General features: G+C 46.5%; 1 protein-coding gene across 1 annotated transcript in view; it reads left to right on the top strand.

Annotated features, from left to right (window-relative positions):
- Positions 1-337: 337 nt before the first annotated feature.
- mark4a (MAP/microtubule affinity-regulating kinase 4a) overlaps positions 338-15,981 on the top strand; it is a gene marked incomplete at both ends in the record, with an annotated part of 17,850 nt that continues 2,206 nt past the window's right edge. The window contains 15 exons of the mRNA XM_084474248.1: positions 338-388; positions 2,653-2,850; positions 3,213-3,266; positions 6,399-6,447; positions 7,098-7,163; positions 7,803-7,873; positions 8,105-8,161; positions 9,225-9,461; positions 10,013-10,132; positions 10,488-10,587; positions 10,820-10,929; positions 11,467-11,656; positions 12,171-12,382; positions 13,639-13,742; positions 14,129-14,416. Of these exons, the coding sequence (XP_084330374.1) occupies positions 338-388; positions 2,653-2,850; positions 3,213-3,266; positions 6,399-6,447; positions 7,098-7,163; positions 7,803-7,873; positions 8,105-8,161; positions 9,225-9,461; positions 10,013-10,132; positions 10,488-10,587; positions 10,820-10,929; positions 11,467-11,656; positions 12,171-12,382; positions 13,639-13,742; positions 14,129-14,416 (1,907 nt within the window). The remainder of the gene's footprint in view (positions 389-2,652; positions 2,851-3,212; positions 3,267-6,398; positions 6,448-7,097; positions 7,164-7,802; positions 7,874-8,104; positions 8,162-9,224; positions 9,462-10,012; positions 10,133-10,487; positions 10,588-10,819; positions 10,930-11,466; positions 11,657-12,170; positions 12,383-13,638; positions 13,743-14,128; positions 14,417-15,981) is intronic.

The following is a 15,981-nucleotide window of genomic DNA, read 5'->3' as shown; positions in this document are numbered from 1 at the left end:
GAGACGTTGGGCTTTGGCCAAACATCACCGCATTTTAGCCCGGATTCGATGCTCCATGGGATTTTAATTGCATTGCTGCGTTTTTGATCGGACATTTGCAAAGTGGATGGTGAAACATGCAGCTTGCTTGAGGACAACACGTACATCTACTGCTGCCATGACAGGCAGAGCAGGTCTCTTCACCGCCACGGCTTCGCCGGTTGGATAAGAAGCAGACTCATTGGGACGTGGTCGCATCTGCGGAACTGCCTATGTGGGCTGTTATTATTGTCCGTGGAGCCTAAAACGGTCCATATTATAGACGCATACACACACAGTGATCCTTTGCTCAGGGAAAATGTCTTCTCGTTCTGCGTTACCGTCTGGAAACGACAGGAGTACTGACCATGTAAGTGCAATGATCGCCTACAGCCCTCATTTGACTGTGCATGCAGAAATATACCTCCTTCTGACTAATATAACCTCCTTTCGAATATCAATATGTTTTATGTGCACCGTGGATGGCCTGCCAGTGTATGCGTTGTTGCTAAAGGGGGCTGTGGGACGTATGGGTTGGCTCATCAGTAGAGCAGGTCCCCTCAAAATGGGCTATCCTTGAGTGTCTATAGAGCGAAAGAGCTGATGGAAGGCAAACAGCCCGGAATGAGTCCATCCGCATACGATAACATTTAGTGGATATGCGCAGAAGGCTCATACGAGCCGTCAGCTCTTATCAGACCACCGCTGTGAAGACAGTGATGTCACACATAGCCTACTGCTCGTGCATTCCCCTTGAGTGGCCGACGGAAATTGGATGGATTGAACGAAAAAAGACATATGAAATACATACACTCACATTGTCCTCCTAACTGCTCCTAAGTGTAAGAGGATTACGACATACAATGATCTGCAATCCACTGCTGCGTAGCCTACGAAGCGTCCGCCCATGGTGCTAGACAGCGCCATACATTCAATACAGGCCCTATTACATGGGAAACAGTAGCCGGGCCTGGCGATACAGAAGCTAGATGGATTGGTATTAATGCTGTTGTTAAATAATGACAACATAGTGAAACAGAGTATCTATCTATCTATCTATCTATCTATCTATCTATCTATCTATCTATCTATCTATCTATCTATCTATCTATCTATCTATCTATCTATCTATCTTCACCAATGGTCATCCTTTGCATTGCATTCTAATTTAAATTCAATCTTTCAGAATAGATGCAGACATGTCAACAACTAACTGCAATAAATTCATAATTAATAATGGCCCAGCTAAGTGGTGTTTGGTAATGCTTTGCATACAACATAGGAGTAACTCACTTTATTTATTCTTGCAACTCTGTACATGGGTTTATGCACCCATCCAGTGTTACAGGGTTGACTGATATTATATATATAAATAAATAAATATATATATATATATATAGAGAGAGAGAGAGAGAGAGAGAGAGAGAGAGAGAGATTGTTTAAGGAGGCTGTATTAGCTCCAGTGTGTGTGTGTGTGTGTGTGTGTGTGTGTGTGTGTGTGTGTGTGTGTGTGTGTGTGTGTGTGTGTGTGTGTGTGTGTGTGTGTGTTTCTATAGATATGAAATGTAAGAGCAAACTGCCATGCTGAGTGGGGGTGAGAGGGGGAAGTGTCTAAGGCCCTGGGACTGGCCAGGGACCACTGTGCCAGCATCTGCTCCCTCTCTCTCTCTCTCTCTCTCTCTCTCTCTCTCTCTCTCTCTCTCTCTCTCTCTCTCTCTCTCTCTCTCTCTCTCTCTCTCTCTCTCTCTCTCTCTCTCCTCCTTTCACATCCTTTCACACAGATCTTCTCTCCCATTATTTTTCTGTCTTAGCTTCCCCCCCTCCCATGCTGCCCTCCCCTCCCTGACTCCATCATATATATTCTCATATATATACTTCTATAAATGTCTTTCTGTTTGTCTCCTCCTCCCATCCTCTACACTTGTTTGTCTCCATTTTCTTTCTCTCCCTCCTTGTTCTATTTTACTGGGCCTGCATGTTGTCACATGACCAGAAGCGACATGGCACTGACAGTCATCTTGGTTTTGGTTTCTGTGACACTGTTGTCTTTCTTTTCCTGTACTCTCCTTCTGCTCTGTTTCCTGCCTGGGAATTATGTATGAGTCAGGCTTCGGGACGCTGTGGTGACCTCACAGATGAAGTACACATTTTATTGGTCCACGAGCAAGCTGCTACTACAGCCACGGCGCTTATGCTAACTGTTACTGTGCCACAGCTGCCAAAGCAGCCTTATGCAGTCCATCCTTTACCTGGAGTTATTATCATAGTATAAAGAAGGCAAGGCCCAACCTAAATTGGTGACAAACAAATGGCTGTAAGAGTGCCATTTGGGATATGCTAAAACGATTACCATCTCATCGGCTTCCTCAATGTTCCTTCAAGCCACAGAAGGCTTTTCAACCAACTCCCCTTAGTTGTACTTAAACAACAACAAAATGCGGTCTCTCTCTATTTTGGTCAGAGCCAAGTTCCTGTTATGACAGCTATCACATACTGGACCCAGGCTCCTGGTATATATTGTCCCGGCCCGGCCAGCTGTTGGCGTCCGGTGGTGATGGGGGGGTGATGGCACTGATGGTGCCACCTCGAGAACCTCCAACTGAATGTCTTTGTTCCTCTCCCCCCCCTCCCCAGCATGTGTCCCTGGGGGCCAGCCGCTCCGATAAGGGCACCAGCCTGTCCAGCCGCTCCCTGGGGGCCCGCTGTAGGAACTCCATCGCCTCCTGCTCCGACGAGCAGCCCCACATCGGAAACTACCGCCTGCTCAAGACCATCGGCAAGGGGAACTTTGCCAAGGTCAAGCTGGCACGCCACATCCTGACCGGCAAGGAGGTGAGGCCTTGTTTCTCGGGCATGCTGGGGGTTTTGGGTCAGAGGGCGACGAGGGGAGGACTGGTGGAGTGAATGAAGGTACGGGTGGGTTGATGAGCCAATGGATACCGGCTATAGAGCCTCGTTGGAACATATGAGATGGAGAAAGTTATGTGTTTGTATATAGGGCACATGAATGGGTTAGGATTGAATTCTGGTCTCTACCAACCTTTTTTTTGAAAGTCTTGGGGTGTTTAATCTGAAGTACTAGTTTGACTTTCCTAGCGCTCCTTCAATGCAAGATGTTTTTTTCTTTAAATAACACATTATTGTGATGAAATGATTAATCCTCTAACATCATATTTCCATGATATCTTTTACAGGTGGCAATAAAAATCATCGACAAAACTCAGTTGAATCCCACCAGTCTTCAAAAGGTGAGCCTGATCTGTGATAATGTGCTGCAGAAAAGATTAAAACCCTTTTTTCGCCCAACAGATGAGTGAAAAAGAAACCCATTGTCTTATTAATCATCCTGTTATTGTAGATTCAACAAGCACTATAAACATTACACCGGACAGCCATAAACAGTTTATTATTCAATTACCGGGTAGTCTTAAATTAGTTTCAGCTGACTTCACCTGACTTCAATTTGAGAAATTCCGAAACACTCATGCAATATGATTCATCGTTCTGATGAACTGAGCTGAGCCTTGATTTGAAACACACAATAACCGTTTCCATGCCTTACCGATCTATACGACAAACACACATCAGAGGAGCCCATTAAAGACTTAAAGGTTCAGGTTTTAAATGGAAATTCATCTCTTTTACACCTCTCACCTCTCAGACGGATGTTTTCTGCTGGTCAGCGTGCACTGGTTGCTGCCAGCCATCATGAACAAGCTCCAAGTAGAAAATAATAGCGACAACGCCCAAAAAAGGATACACCCACACTCAACGTTTGGATGAATCCATTGTCATTTTCTGATTTCTGATTAGTTTAATGTCCACAGAAATCGACTATCACACTTGATAGAACTTGATATACTTTGTACATTCATTAACATGTCTAATGGGCAGACAATGTTATTGTCATACAAAGCTGACCAATTGCTTCCTTCTGTCGTAATTCATGCAATGCCATGTTCTGCTACACAGACTTCTGGAACCTCTGACATTCAACAAATGCCCTTTGTGGTCGTTACAGATTTCAGATATCATGAACAGTTGCATTGTTCATGACTTTTCAACAAACGACGCTATAAACGATCTTAGTCATGATCTGTTCCTGCTTGTCCTCTTTTCGTTAAAAGTCTCACACCACGGAAATGTGGTACCTCTTTAGCTAAATCAACCTGTAAGCCTGCGTCCATGAATTATGGAAAATGCAGACTCTTGTTCGAAATACGGTTGCCTTTTAGGACAACATAGTAGGCACAAGGCCTTTTCCTCATGGGGTTATAGCTGTCTGTTGAAATCTCATCATGAGCAGGTACAAACTTTTGTGCCCTTAGTCTTTCTAAAGGAACAAAACACTGAAGGGACAAAAGAGCACAATGCCTGAACTCTGCAGAGTGCAGAACACCCATGCTTTACCTGTACAGGAGACTGCATCCACGTATTGGTCAAATGTCAAGTACAGAATGTCAATTTCAGTTTATATTCCTAGGTTTCTTGTGCTCTGTTTTTGTATCTTTAAATATAAAATCTCTCACACACACACACACACACACACACACACACACACAAGCAAAAACAAGTCTTTGTTTCATGTCTATTCTTTTTAAAAGATGGTTGAGTCTTGTATTGGCTGAATGTGCTGAATCAAGACTTGTTATGTGCAGGTAAATATTGGGACTTATACTATTGGGGTGCAAGTGTATTGACTCTACTACCCCCACCAATTGCATTATATAATCTCTTAAACTTCAACACTGCCATACCTATAATGATTGGGCCTTTTTTTGCAATTTGAAGCTTTGTGATTGGAGAGGAGGAGGAGCAAGGGCTGGGATTGGTGTTTGTGTTGGAGGAAGAACGCTTTACCATTGGCCAGCTGATGATAGCAGGGTTCCTTACATACCCGTGGGCCAAAGAAAAGCCTTCTTTCTGAAGACATGAAAGAGTCTATATTAGCATAATCTGTTGTTTAATGTACATGTGAATGGAGGGACGAAAGAGGGGGATGTAGCAGCGAGGGGAAGGGGGTAGGGAAATTCTACTTTCTGAAAACGGTTCCACCCTAAGAGAACTGTGTTACAGATTTGAACAGTGAGAAATAGATATTTCTTTGTAGGCTATACTAAAGAGGTGAGAAACTCTATTTGAGGGATTCTGTTTGGCGGATCTGTGGAGGACGAGGCAGAATGAATTATGGGATGGCCGGATGGGTCACTTCGGCACTGTGTATCCCCAGATTTCCTCCCCTTCTCTTTCGCACAGCTGGAGAAGCTGGGAAGAGCCTAGTCTTAATACCTAGGTCGCTATGGCAACAGTGACGTTGGCCGCTGCCAGAGGAAAAGACTGAGGAATGGCAGCCGAATGAAGGAGGGATTGAAGAGCGCGCGCGAGAGAGAGAGACATATAGAAATAGGAGGCGAGGATTGAGGAAAGAGGATAGAAAAAGCTTATCATACCATCATGTTTCGGTTGAAGGTGGTGACATGGAAAAAAAAAACGCTGATTGGAGCCCTTATGTTTAGGGACCTTATGGTGTTCATAAGACCGGAGCACTTACATCCTACAGAAAGAGCTTGTAAATACAGTATATAATTCTCATTTTACATGTTATACACAGTGAGGAGTGCATCGCTGTGAAGATGGCTCAGATATTTTTCTATCTATGTGGCTGGCTGCTGCCTTATCATTTGGTTAATATCAAACAAGGGTTGAATGAACGATGAATGATTTTATTTCCACCGGTTTTTGTTTCTTTTGGCCACCTCGAAGGACTACATACATTCTACACTTATGTATATGTTATTTTGTCATATGTTTTATGTTCTATCGTGCACATGTTACAGTCATCAGGACAGGAACGTGCTTCTTTATGTGTTCTGTTTGAAGTCTTCTGAGATCTTCTGAGACATATTCTAAATATTTAATGATACACGCCACGTTTCTTCAAAGAGGTCTAGAGGTTAAGGAGCTAAACACAAAAAACAGGGGTGGAAAACTTTGATGAGAGAAGACTAAAAAAGCTCAAGTACTAAAAGTAAAGGGAGGAAAAGGGACTTACCCGAAGGATAAAAAATGTCTCCAATATAGAAAAATATGATGCTTTTTGATACCATGCCATGTGAGTCATGGGTAACTGGAAACTCCTAAGCTGAGGTTTTATGTGAACACGTGGGCATTGATTGAGATAACCATCACTATATGTATCTGAAGACAATCCAACTTGAATTAATATTTCTTCATTCATCGGATATTATACTCAAAATGGACCATTCAAAAGACCACAAAAAGAGACAACTATTATTCTATTATTTGTCTATTATTTATACTGTGATGTTATTTGTTTTCACTCTTATCTCTAAAAACTGCATTTGTGCCTTCCTCTCCAGCTCTTTCGGGAGGTGCGAATAATGAAAGGTTTGAATCACCCGAACATAGGTAAGATACGTCCTCTAGTATTTTAAGATACCCAAACGTGTGTGTGTGTGTGTGTGTGTGTGTGTGTGTGTATGTCCCAGCAAGGGGTCCTTTCCATGTGACTGCGTGTGTTTGTTTGTGTTCATGTGAGTGTACATCCGTGCCAGTGCTCCGTAGTGAAACACTTTGTTGAGTGGGTGCAGGAGTGCATACGTGGGAGTGTGCGCGCTTCCATGTGCGTGTGTGTCCAGACAGAAGCATTTTAGCGATGCCGGGTCCTAACCCAGTGGATGTTGAATAGCCTTTAGAGAAGCAGTTGACCGTGATTTAACTGGGAACTCCTCAGGTCCTGATATAGAGGTCACAGGCACACACACACACACACACACACACACACACACACACACACACACACACACACACACACACACACACACACACAGGCGGGGGAGGGGACAGGGATTTTCTAAAGCTGAAATGTTGGATGGATCAAAAACGCCCACGGAATTAGCAACGTGTCCGCAGGTGTTATGACAGACCAGCAATGGCTGTGTGTGTGTGTGTGTGTGTGTGTGTGTGTGTGTGTGTGTGTGTGTGTGTTCATATTCCAAACGTGATTGGGATTTATTTTAATATATTTGTCTGTAATCTGCTTCTGTTTGGGTCTATAGTGCAGCTGTTTGAGGTGATTGAGACAGATAAGACCCTTTACCTCATCATGGAGTACGCCAGTGGAGGTGGGTAACACTGCTGTCTAGGAATCACCAGCACAGGAAATGATGCAATAGGTTAAAACCCATAGGCGGACAGCTGGGGTCCAGGAGAATACACGTCACAAAGCCCGCCGTGGCGCGGATGTCGTACACGACAATATCTCTCTGAATCTGGAATGTTTTTTTGGGAAAGATGTACAGACAGACAAACATGTTTTTTGTCTTGTCCATCAATGCCAAAGGCACAATAATTGAATATATCATTTTGGGCATGAAATATACATTTTCACTTCACATTTACACTTTCAAATACAAAAGGCTTATGCTATAGTTTCAGGATGTTCGCATCATTTTTCCTTATCTTGACTCAAACAACCAGAATTATGTTATTACATGAAGCTTTATCTTTAGCGGTCTTCTAAATGGTTTCAAAATTATTATTTTTATCAATTGGATTTTGTTTTTATGGTGGATAAATATAAATGTATATATATTACATATACTATTTAGGTATTGAATTTGAACTATAATTGATGATATAGAACACATATGCTAAATGTGTAATATTCAGCATCAGTATGTGTGCTTTACAGCATTCCGGTGGTTTGAAATATGTTCTTGAGTCTATTGAATGGATCTGATGTGTTTGTGTGGTGCCCTCAGGTGAGGTCTTTGATTACCTTGTGTCTCACGGGAGAATGAAGGAGATTGAAGCCAGAGCCAAATTTCGACAGGTAAGTGTGCAGCATCTCCTCATCTCAACCTCATGTACACACTGTATACTAGATTGAAAGAAACCCAATGAATGAAGTCAATGCAAATGTTTGTTGATGAGGGTAGGAATACATCATATTAGATCAGATCCTCGATGTTATCGTATTCTGTACATAAAATTACAAAAAGTTGTCCCAGGTCCATACAGACAACTACCTTCCATTCATGTCCGTGTCCGTCTTGTGTTCCAGATTGTTTCTGCTGTCCACTACTGCCACCAGAAATACATTGTACACCGAGATTTGAAGGTAAAAAAAAACATGCTAAATGTATGACATTTTTTGGCAGGGTTCAAAGAGAGCTATATTATGGTACATTTGTGACTGGGGCTTATTTATTTCCTCGACAAGAATACAACAAACCAAAAATGGGACAAGTGGTAATCTATGACTGGTGAAACTGCACACAGCATCTTAATCACATACCAGAGCTGTGTCGAGAGAAGCTATTCTTAGTCTTCCGGTTGTTTTTTTTGGCTGAAACACTAGAAAAAGGGCCTTATTTGTGTGCAGGAAATATGTTATATTTGAACAGTTGAAATGTATTTCTTTGTTTTTCTCAATGAGTCATGTCCAGCATCTCTCCTGTTGGATGACACACAAGTGTACGCCCACCCTTCCTCATCGGTCTCTCATTGTCTATCTAATTTTCTCTCCCTTTTTTTATCTTTTCTCTCTCGTTCTCGTTTCTGTCCATAACTTCCTCTCTGCTGGCCTCTCTATTGTACCACTTTCATTCTTACGTTTCCTATTCTATTTCTGACCACTCTCTCTTCCTGTACCTCACCTTCCTGCCCTCCTCCTGTGTTCTTCCATTATCGCTCTTCTTTCCTACGAATCCCTTTTCCTCCAACCGCCATAAATGCATCCATTCTATTCTTTAATCCATGCATTATCCATCCATCCATCCATCCATCCATCCATCCACCCATCCATCCACCCATCCATCAATCCACCCACCCATCCACCCATCCATCCATCCATCCATCCATCCATCCATCCATCCATCCATCCACCCATCCATCCATCCATCCATCCATCCATCCACCCACCCACCCACCCATCCATCCATCCATCCATCCATCCATCCATCCATCCACCCACCCACCCACCCACCCATCCATCCATCCACCCATCCATCCATCCATCCATCCATCCATCCATCCATCCATCCACCCATCCATCCACCCATCCACCCACCCATCCACCCATCCATCCATCCACCCACCCACCCATCCACCCACCCATCCATCCATCCACCCATCCACCCATCCATCCATCCATCCATCATTCCCATCGCTCTCATCCACAGGCGGAGAACCTGCTGCTGGACGCCGACGCCAACATCAAGATCGCCGACTTCGGCTTCAGCAACGAGTTCACCCTGGGCAACAAGCTGGACACCTTCTGCGGCTCCCCGCCCTACGCCGCCCCGGAGCTCTTCCAGGGCAAGAAGTACGACGGGCCCGAGGTGGACGTCTGGAGCCTGGGGGTCATCCTGTACACACTGGTCAGCGGGTCGCTGCCCTTCGACGGGCAGAACCTCAAGGCAAGCAGAGCCGTGTCAAAAAGGGTAGCGCACAGAGGAGGGGGTCCGGGTTTACGCAGAGCGGAGTCGCGTGGGGGTGTCTGGCTTTATGTGACACTGATTGTACACTGATGGCGTTGCCAGAGACTATTCCCCTGTGTTGACGCGGGGTAAGACTGGATGGTAGTTGTAAGTGCTGTGCGCATAAAACATCAGGTGTGGTGTTTGAGATTTTTTTGTTATTGCTTAATTGCCTCAGCAGAGTATGGAACCAGATTAGGGACTATATTTTAATAGCAAGAAGATTAAGGGCTTCAGGAGACATTGTTTGGTTTGGAAAATACACACATGAACCCTTGTGAGTACCGTGTCATTACTTTGCCGGTACTATTTACTTCCTACACTAGTAATTATCTCCATTGTTCTGGTTTGGTCACGTGACTTCACTATTCAACGTAACAAAAAAAACAAAAAGAAAGTTAATTTGGTTTAATTTGCCGAGGCTCGTTATTGTTGCGTGGTGGACGTCTAAAAGCACTCTGCCTAACTGGTGTGTCTGCTCCGCCCCGCAGGAGCTGAGAGAGCGCGTGCTGCGAGGGAAGTACCGCGTTCCCTTCTACATGTCAACGGACTGCGAGGGAATCCTCCGGCGCTTCCTGGTGCTCAACCCCACCAAGCGCTGCACCCTAGACGTGAGCACAACACACTCCTCACATGCTCAGTTCACTCCTACTCAAACTCAGAGAGCGGGGTGTGTGGCGTTCATGGCGCCGTCTCTGGGTTTTAGAATGTACTTTTTTTTTAGAGTCAGTTTGTTTATTGTAGTGTTGGTTTGTTGTTTAATGCGTAACCAATGCCGATGGTACACAAAACTGGTTATTTACAATATTAAGATAGCTGTAGCTTTTGGAGCTATCACAATATTCCCCACACATCTGTTTGTTCCACAGGAATGATTGAAATTGCGGCTTAAAATCTGTCTGCCTCAGTGATCAGCAGCAAGAGCATTTCTAACGATGATTCGCCTTTCTGGCTGTCCCTGTACAGCAAGTCATGAAGGACAAATGGATCAATTCAGGGTTCGAGGGGGAGGACCTGAAGCCCCACATAGAGCCGGTGGAGGACTACAGCGACGCGGCTCGCATAGGTGAGCTACCAAGAAACGGACCCGCGGGGGGCTTCCATAGCGGCTCCAGGTCGTTCATGCATCCCTACTCACCCGGCTCATCCGTTGACGGAGACCGCGACATCACAAATGTCAGCTGCGGTCCCGAAGCGAATCGTGTTTTCCTTGTCACAAAAGTGATGAAATCCACCTGAACCCGATGGATAAAAAGAATCCAATCAGTCCTCCCTGTGTTATTGTCTGCCTTTTTCAGAGGTGATGGTTGGGATGGGCTTCACCCCGGAGGAAATCAAGGACGCGCTGCTGAATCAGAAATACAACGAGGTCACCGCAACCTACCTGCTGCTAGGCCTCAAGACAGAGGTGAGCCGTCCGCAAGTATGTCGCTGCCGCGACGGGATTGTGTCACAGCGTCTGTGTGCTACCGCTGCTGTGTTTCAATACTGGCACCACTTCAAGATCAGCTCAAGATTTTGCTTACAGAATACAGACCAGCCTAGGGTTGGGATTTGTTATTGTGGATGTGTGCGTGTGCTAAGAATCCAATTGTAACCATAATTGGAATGGCCATCGCAACACTTTTTAATGTAGAATGTAAACAGTACATACATTATAGGTGGTATTATTGCGGTATTTGTGCCCATTACAATTCACATCAAATGTTTTAGTCTTTTTTTAAATAAAAGGTTACTACTGGAAAAAAAGGGATATGCCTCTAATACTAGTAAGCACAAACACAATTGCAACACAGTCTTTGATTTCATAACGATTGTTCAGACAGAAAACAGCACAATGAATACCAAAACGCTACGACAAGACAGCCGCGATCAACAGGCCGAATGCTAACAGATCTGCTATGGACACGGTCACACCTTCTCTATCTGTCGCCCCCGGTAACAGGACGGGACAGGCGAGACCCGTTCTGCCAGCAGTCTGTCCCTGGCACGGGTACGACCCAGCCCCATCACCAACGGAACCAACAAGCACTCCTCGGCCACCGGCTCCTCCTCTTCCTCCTCCTCCTCCTCCCACAGCAAGACCCAGCGCAGCGCCTCCACCTACCACAGGCAGAGAAGACACAGCGACTTCTGTGAGTCTCATATTGGTGCTGCTCAAATGTGTTGAATAGTCTCTTTACGTTGTCCAGGTCCAATGGGTTGTTCAAGGGGGTATTTATGTATTCCTATGTATTTGCTACAATTGCTGTATTGTTTCATAACGGGACAGTCAGGGATCAGGATAGTGTAGCCCAGCCGAAAGGCACCGGGTACGATCCCCGATGTCTGCAGCATACCTGTAGGCATCCTCAAGCCAGACGCCTTCCTGCTCATTAACGAATACTGTCCCTGAAGTCCCTGTAAGTCGCCTCTAATAAAAGGGTTAGTGACTTGCCGAAGGTAAATAGTAATCCCCCATCTTGCACAATCGACCAGGGGCATCGGTTACACGCCTTAAGAGTGAGAAAGAACACAAGACACCCATGTTATAAACACACACACACACACACACACACACACACGCGCGCACACACCCACTCGTGTCCACAACAGAACGCCACCTTACCTGTTTTTTTCTCTGCGACCCTTTTGTCCTCCAATGTCCAGGCGGCCCCTCCATGCCCGTCATGCACCCCAAGCGGAGCCCCACCAGCACAGGGGACCGGGAGCTGAGGGAGGGCCGCATGCCGTCCCGCAAGGCCAGCTGCAGCGTGATGGGCAGCCACAGCCTGCCGCCCTCCAGCCCCATGGTCAGCAGCGCCAACAACCCCAACAAGTCGGAGATCCCAGACCGCCGCAAGGAGATGACCGCCACCACGGTGAGGGTCTGCACGCAGGCGCAGGGGGTGGGGGGGGTGGGGGGGGGGTGGGTCACCGGACGTCTGCCGCTGCCCAGCAGGCTTTAGCAACGGACGGGTGTGTGCGTCTAGTTCAATGAGCCCTCCGACACGTAGGCAAACGGAGCAGTTTTGTGTTTCCGCCGTGCAATTGCCGTGATTGGCGGTTAGCTGTGGCACTGGTATCGTATGATTCCACTTTTTGTTTGGCGTTGTTTGCCAAACGTACAACAAACGATCGATGTGAAGATAAGAGCATGTGAGATAGAATTATTGCTGCTTTTTATGTCTTCATTTATCGTGCCTTTAATATTTATATTGATTTGCATGTAATTTCGCAGGACCAGTCACAGCACAGACTTTGATGTACAGATAGATTACTGTACGGACGTGTTGCCCAAGATGTGTCAGATATATGGATAAAGGAGGAGAATGATCGTGGCGTCTCCATGGCAGTACCATGTAAACACTTTCCATTTGACCTCTCAAAATCTTATAATAGGCCTCTCGTATGATTGACCGACAGTTGCCATAGCGATGGTTCAAAAAAACGCGGCACACCTGTCAATGTAGGTCTCATTAAATCGATGCATTAGGGCAGCGCGCCCTTTTGCATTTTCAAACACTGGCAACAGCGTGTTTAGCTGTGAACTCGGCCTCAGTATCAAGTTCCCGTAATGGAACCTCTGGAGACTGTCATAGAGGCCTTCCATTAAATAAGCTCCAGCCGAGTCTGATGCAGTGATGCTCTGCCCCGGTACATCCTATACACCTTGAGAATAGCATTAATAGTGGGGGATCATTTCACTGGCTACAATTGAGCCGCCAGCCACAGCCAGCACTGGCCGATGAAGTTACGACTACGGTTCAGCCGATGCTTGAATCAAATCCAGAGGGTCATGTACTTCAGTTGGACGATTCCACTTATGACGGCTGGTATGTAGCCATTAGGGATGTAACGATACACACAAGTCACGGTTCGGTATGTTTTTTCTTTTTATTCAACTTTTTTTTGATTTGATATATTAAATTGTATCAAACACATGCCTTACACAAATGAAAAGACATCAAATACAATTGAGGGAAAAAAATAAAATAAAGTCCAGGACGTATTTCCAGTGTGGTCCTCACACACAAAACATCAGGACCAAGGCAAGACGATTTTGGTACGAACACGCATATCGTTACACCCCTAGTAGCTATACATTTTTACGTCCATTTCTTTTTCTGCGTCACAGAACAACATCCCGGGGAGCGCCATGACACGTCGGAACACGTACGTGTGCACGGACCGCGCCGGCACCGACCGACAATCTCTCCTGCAGAACGGCAAGGAGAACAGGTGCGTGACCTTTGGCCTCCGCGGGGAGGAATCAGGGATCAGGATGGATGGAGTACGACACGGGGGGACGTCCATTTTGATGAAGACACGTAGCCGGGGGGGGGGGCTGTCCACTGCCGTAGCCGGCCGGCACCAAAGCCTTGTCCTGGCGTGTGCGACGCGTTTAAGTGCCATAATTACACGTGCCAAAACTATTTCTGGGTGAGAAAATAAAAGAACAGCCTAGGATGGGGGAGCGGGGGACGGGACGACGACAGCTCAGTGCCATGTAAGCTTTACCAGCTAGTAGAAGAGAGTGCAGACGACTATAAGAACACCTTATTAACGTCGCCGTTTTTGAAATCCCCTCCTACTGTATCTTCCCCCCCCCCCCCCACCACCCCCAGTTCCCTGAGCCATCGCATCCCCCCGGCCTCCCCCTCCACCCTCAGCATCTCCGGGGCGGGCGCCTCCTCCTCCTCCACCTCCTCCACGGACCGCTGCCGCCTCACCCGGGGCTCCACCATCCGCAGCACCTTCCACGGGGGCCAGCTGAGGGACCGCGGCGCCCCCGTCTACTCGGCCCCGCCCACCTCGCCCACCCTCTCCCACCACGAAGCCAGCCCGCTGCCGCACGCACGCAGCCGGGCCACCTCCAACCTCTTCACCAAGCTGACCTCCAAGCTCACACGCAGGTAGAGCACCGCCACACCACCACCACCACCACCACCATCCACCAACCCCACCACCACCATCCACCACCACCACCACCCACCCACCACCACCACCACACCACCGTGCTTTGGTCCTCAGTTTGGGTTTCGTTTTCCCACCTGCAGTGGTACTAGAGTCGCTTCTTCGGTTGGCTCTCCGCTTTGGTTTGCTCTCCGCTCAGGAAAGAGAGGGTTAGGGACGGTGCCTCTAATTGGGGGTTGATGTTCCTGTACAGTCTTCTGCAGACTAGCCGATACTGTAATTAAGGACGCTCTGTTGTCACTCACTGATCACAGTGGCACATTACTGTGATCAGTGTGACAACACTCACGGTGGTCCAAAGTTAGACACATTAAAAAGAGGGAGCCGAGTCTTGCCAATAGTCCAGACCGTGTACAGTTGACGTTCCGTGGTTTTGGTTCTGTCCTCAGGGCTGGCAAAGACAATAGGGCTATTCATTGTCAATACAAAAGGCCTTCATTGACAACTGTGGGCCAGAGAGCTGCAGTATGAGAAACAATGGCCGGTTCCACATTAAACAGGGAGTTGTGCATCGAACTGCACAATCGGGTGGATGCTTTCTGTTTACCTCAGGTTGCTCTAATCCATTTGCTCAAGCTTAAGTGTCTCAAAATAGAACTGTCTGTTCTTAGTTTCTTTACCCCATATACTGTGAAGCGTTTGTTTTTAAACTGCTCATTAAACAACTAATCATTTGTGCATGTGTCCCAGTTCGCAACCTAGACCGATGCATGCAAATATGCACATATTGTATATTTGTGCTTAAGCATATTAGCATCATAAGTATATACATATAGATATATATATAATATGATACAATTTGAAGTAGAAACATATTCTAAGTTCGACTAGGGCAGATCAGATCTGTGTTCCATTTCACCAGATGATTGTGTACCAAATACATCACAAATCGTATAAAAGTCCCGTCCCCTGGGAAATGAAGAATCAAATCATACGGTTTCTGAACCCTCAGAGACACACTTTAAGACAGGCCCCTTTGCTTTGTCTCTGGATTAATCCCCCCCCCCCCCACCTCCCCACCACCACCTCCTCCTCCTCCTCCTCCTCCTCCTCTCCCATCCCCCACGCGGTCTTCATAATCACATGTATAATCTGATCAAACCCAGCTTTATCCTTTCCAGTAGGCTCCTCATGAGCACTTCTCCTCCCTTCTACTCTTTGCTGTGATTCAATTATATTGTCTTACCCCCCCCCCCCCCCCCCCCTCCCTTACTACTCCCACTCTGCCTCCCTCCCAACACTCTCCCCCTGTCCCTTCTCCCCCTCCTCCCTCCTTGACTCCTCTTCTCATTTTCTCCAACTTGATCTGGTTTTCCTCTCCCGGGCACCAGGGTCAACCTCGACCCCTCTAAGCGCCAGGGTTCAAACAAATCAGTGTCGGGTTGTACTCTACCGCAAGGATCAAAAACAGTTAGTAAGTTCCCCCCGCGTCTCGCCTCTTCTGGCTCTTCTTCTTCTTCTTCTTCTTCTGTTTGCCTTTGTGCTCGTTGACCACACCCCTCCC

Source organism: Micromesistius poutassou, assembly GCF_964030765.1.
Source record: "Micromesistius poutassou genome assembly, chromosome: 10".
Lineage (NCBI taxonomy): Eukaryota > Metazoa > Chordata > Actinopteri > Gadiformes > Gadidae > Micromesistius > Micromesistius poutassou.
Note: the sequence above shows the minus strand (reverse complement) of the source record. Positions and strands in the feature narration are given on the sequence as shown.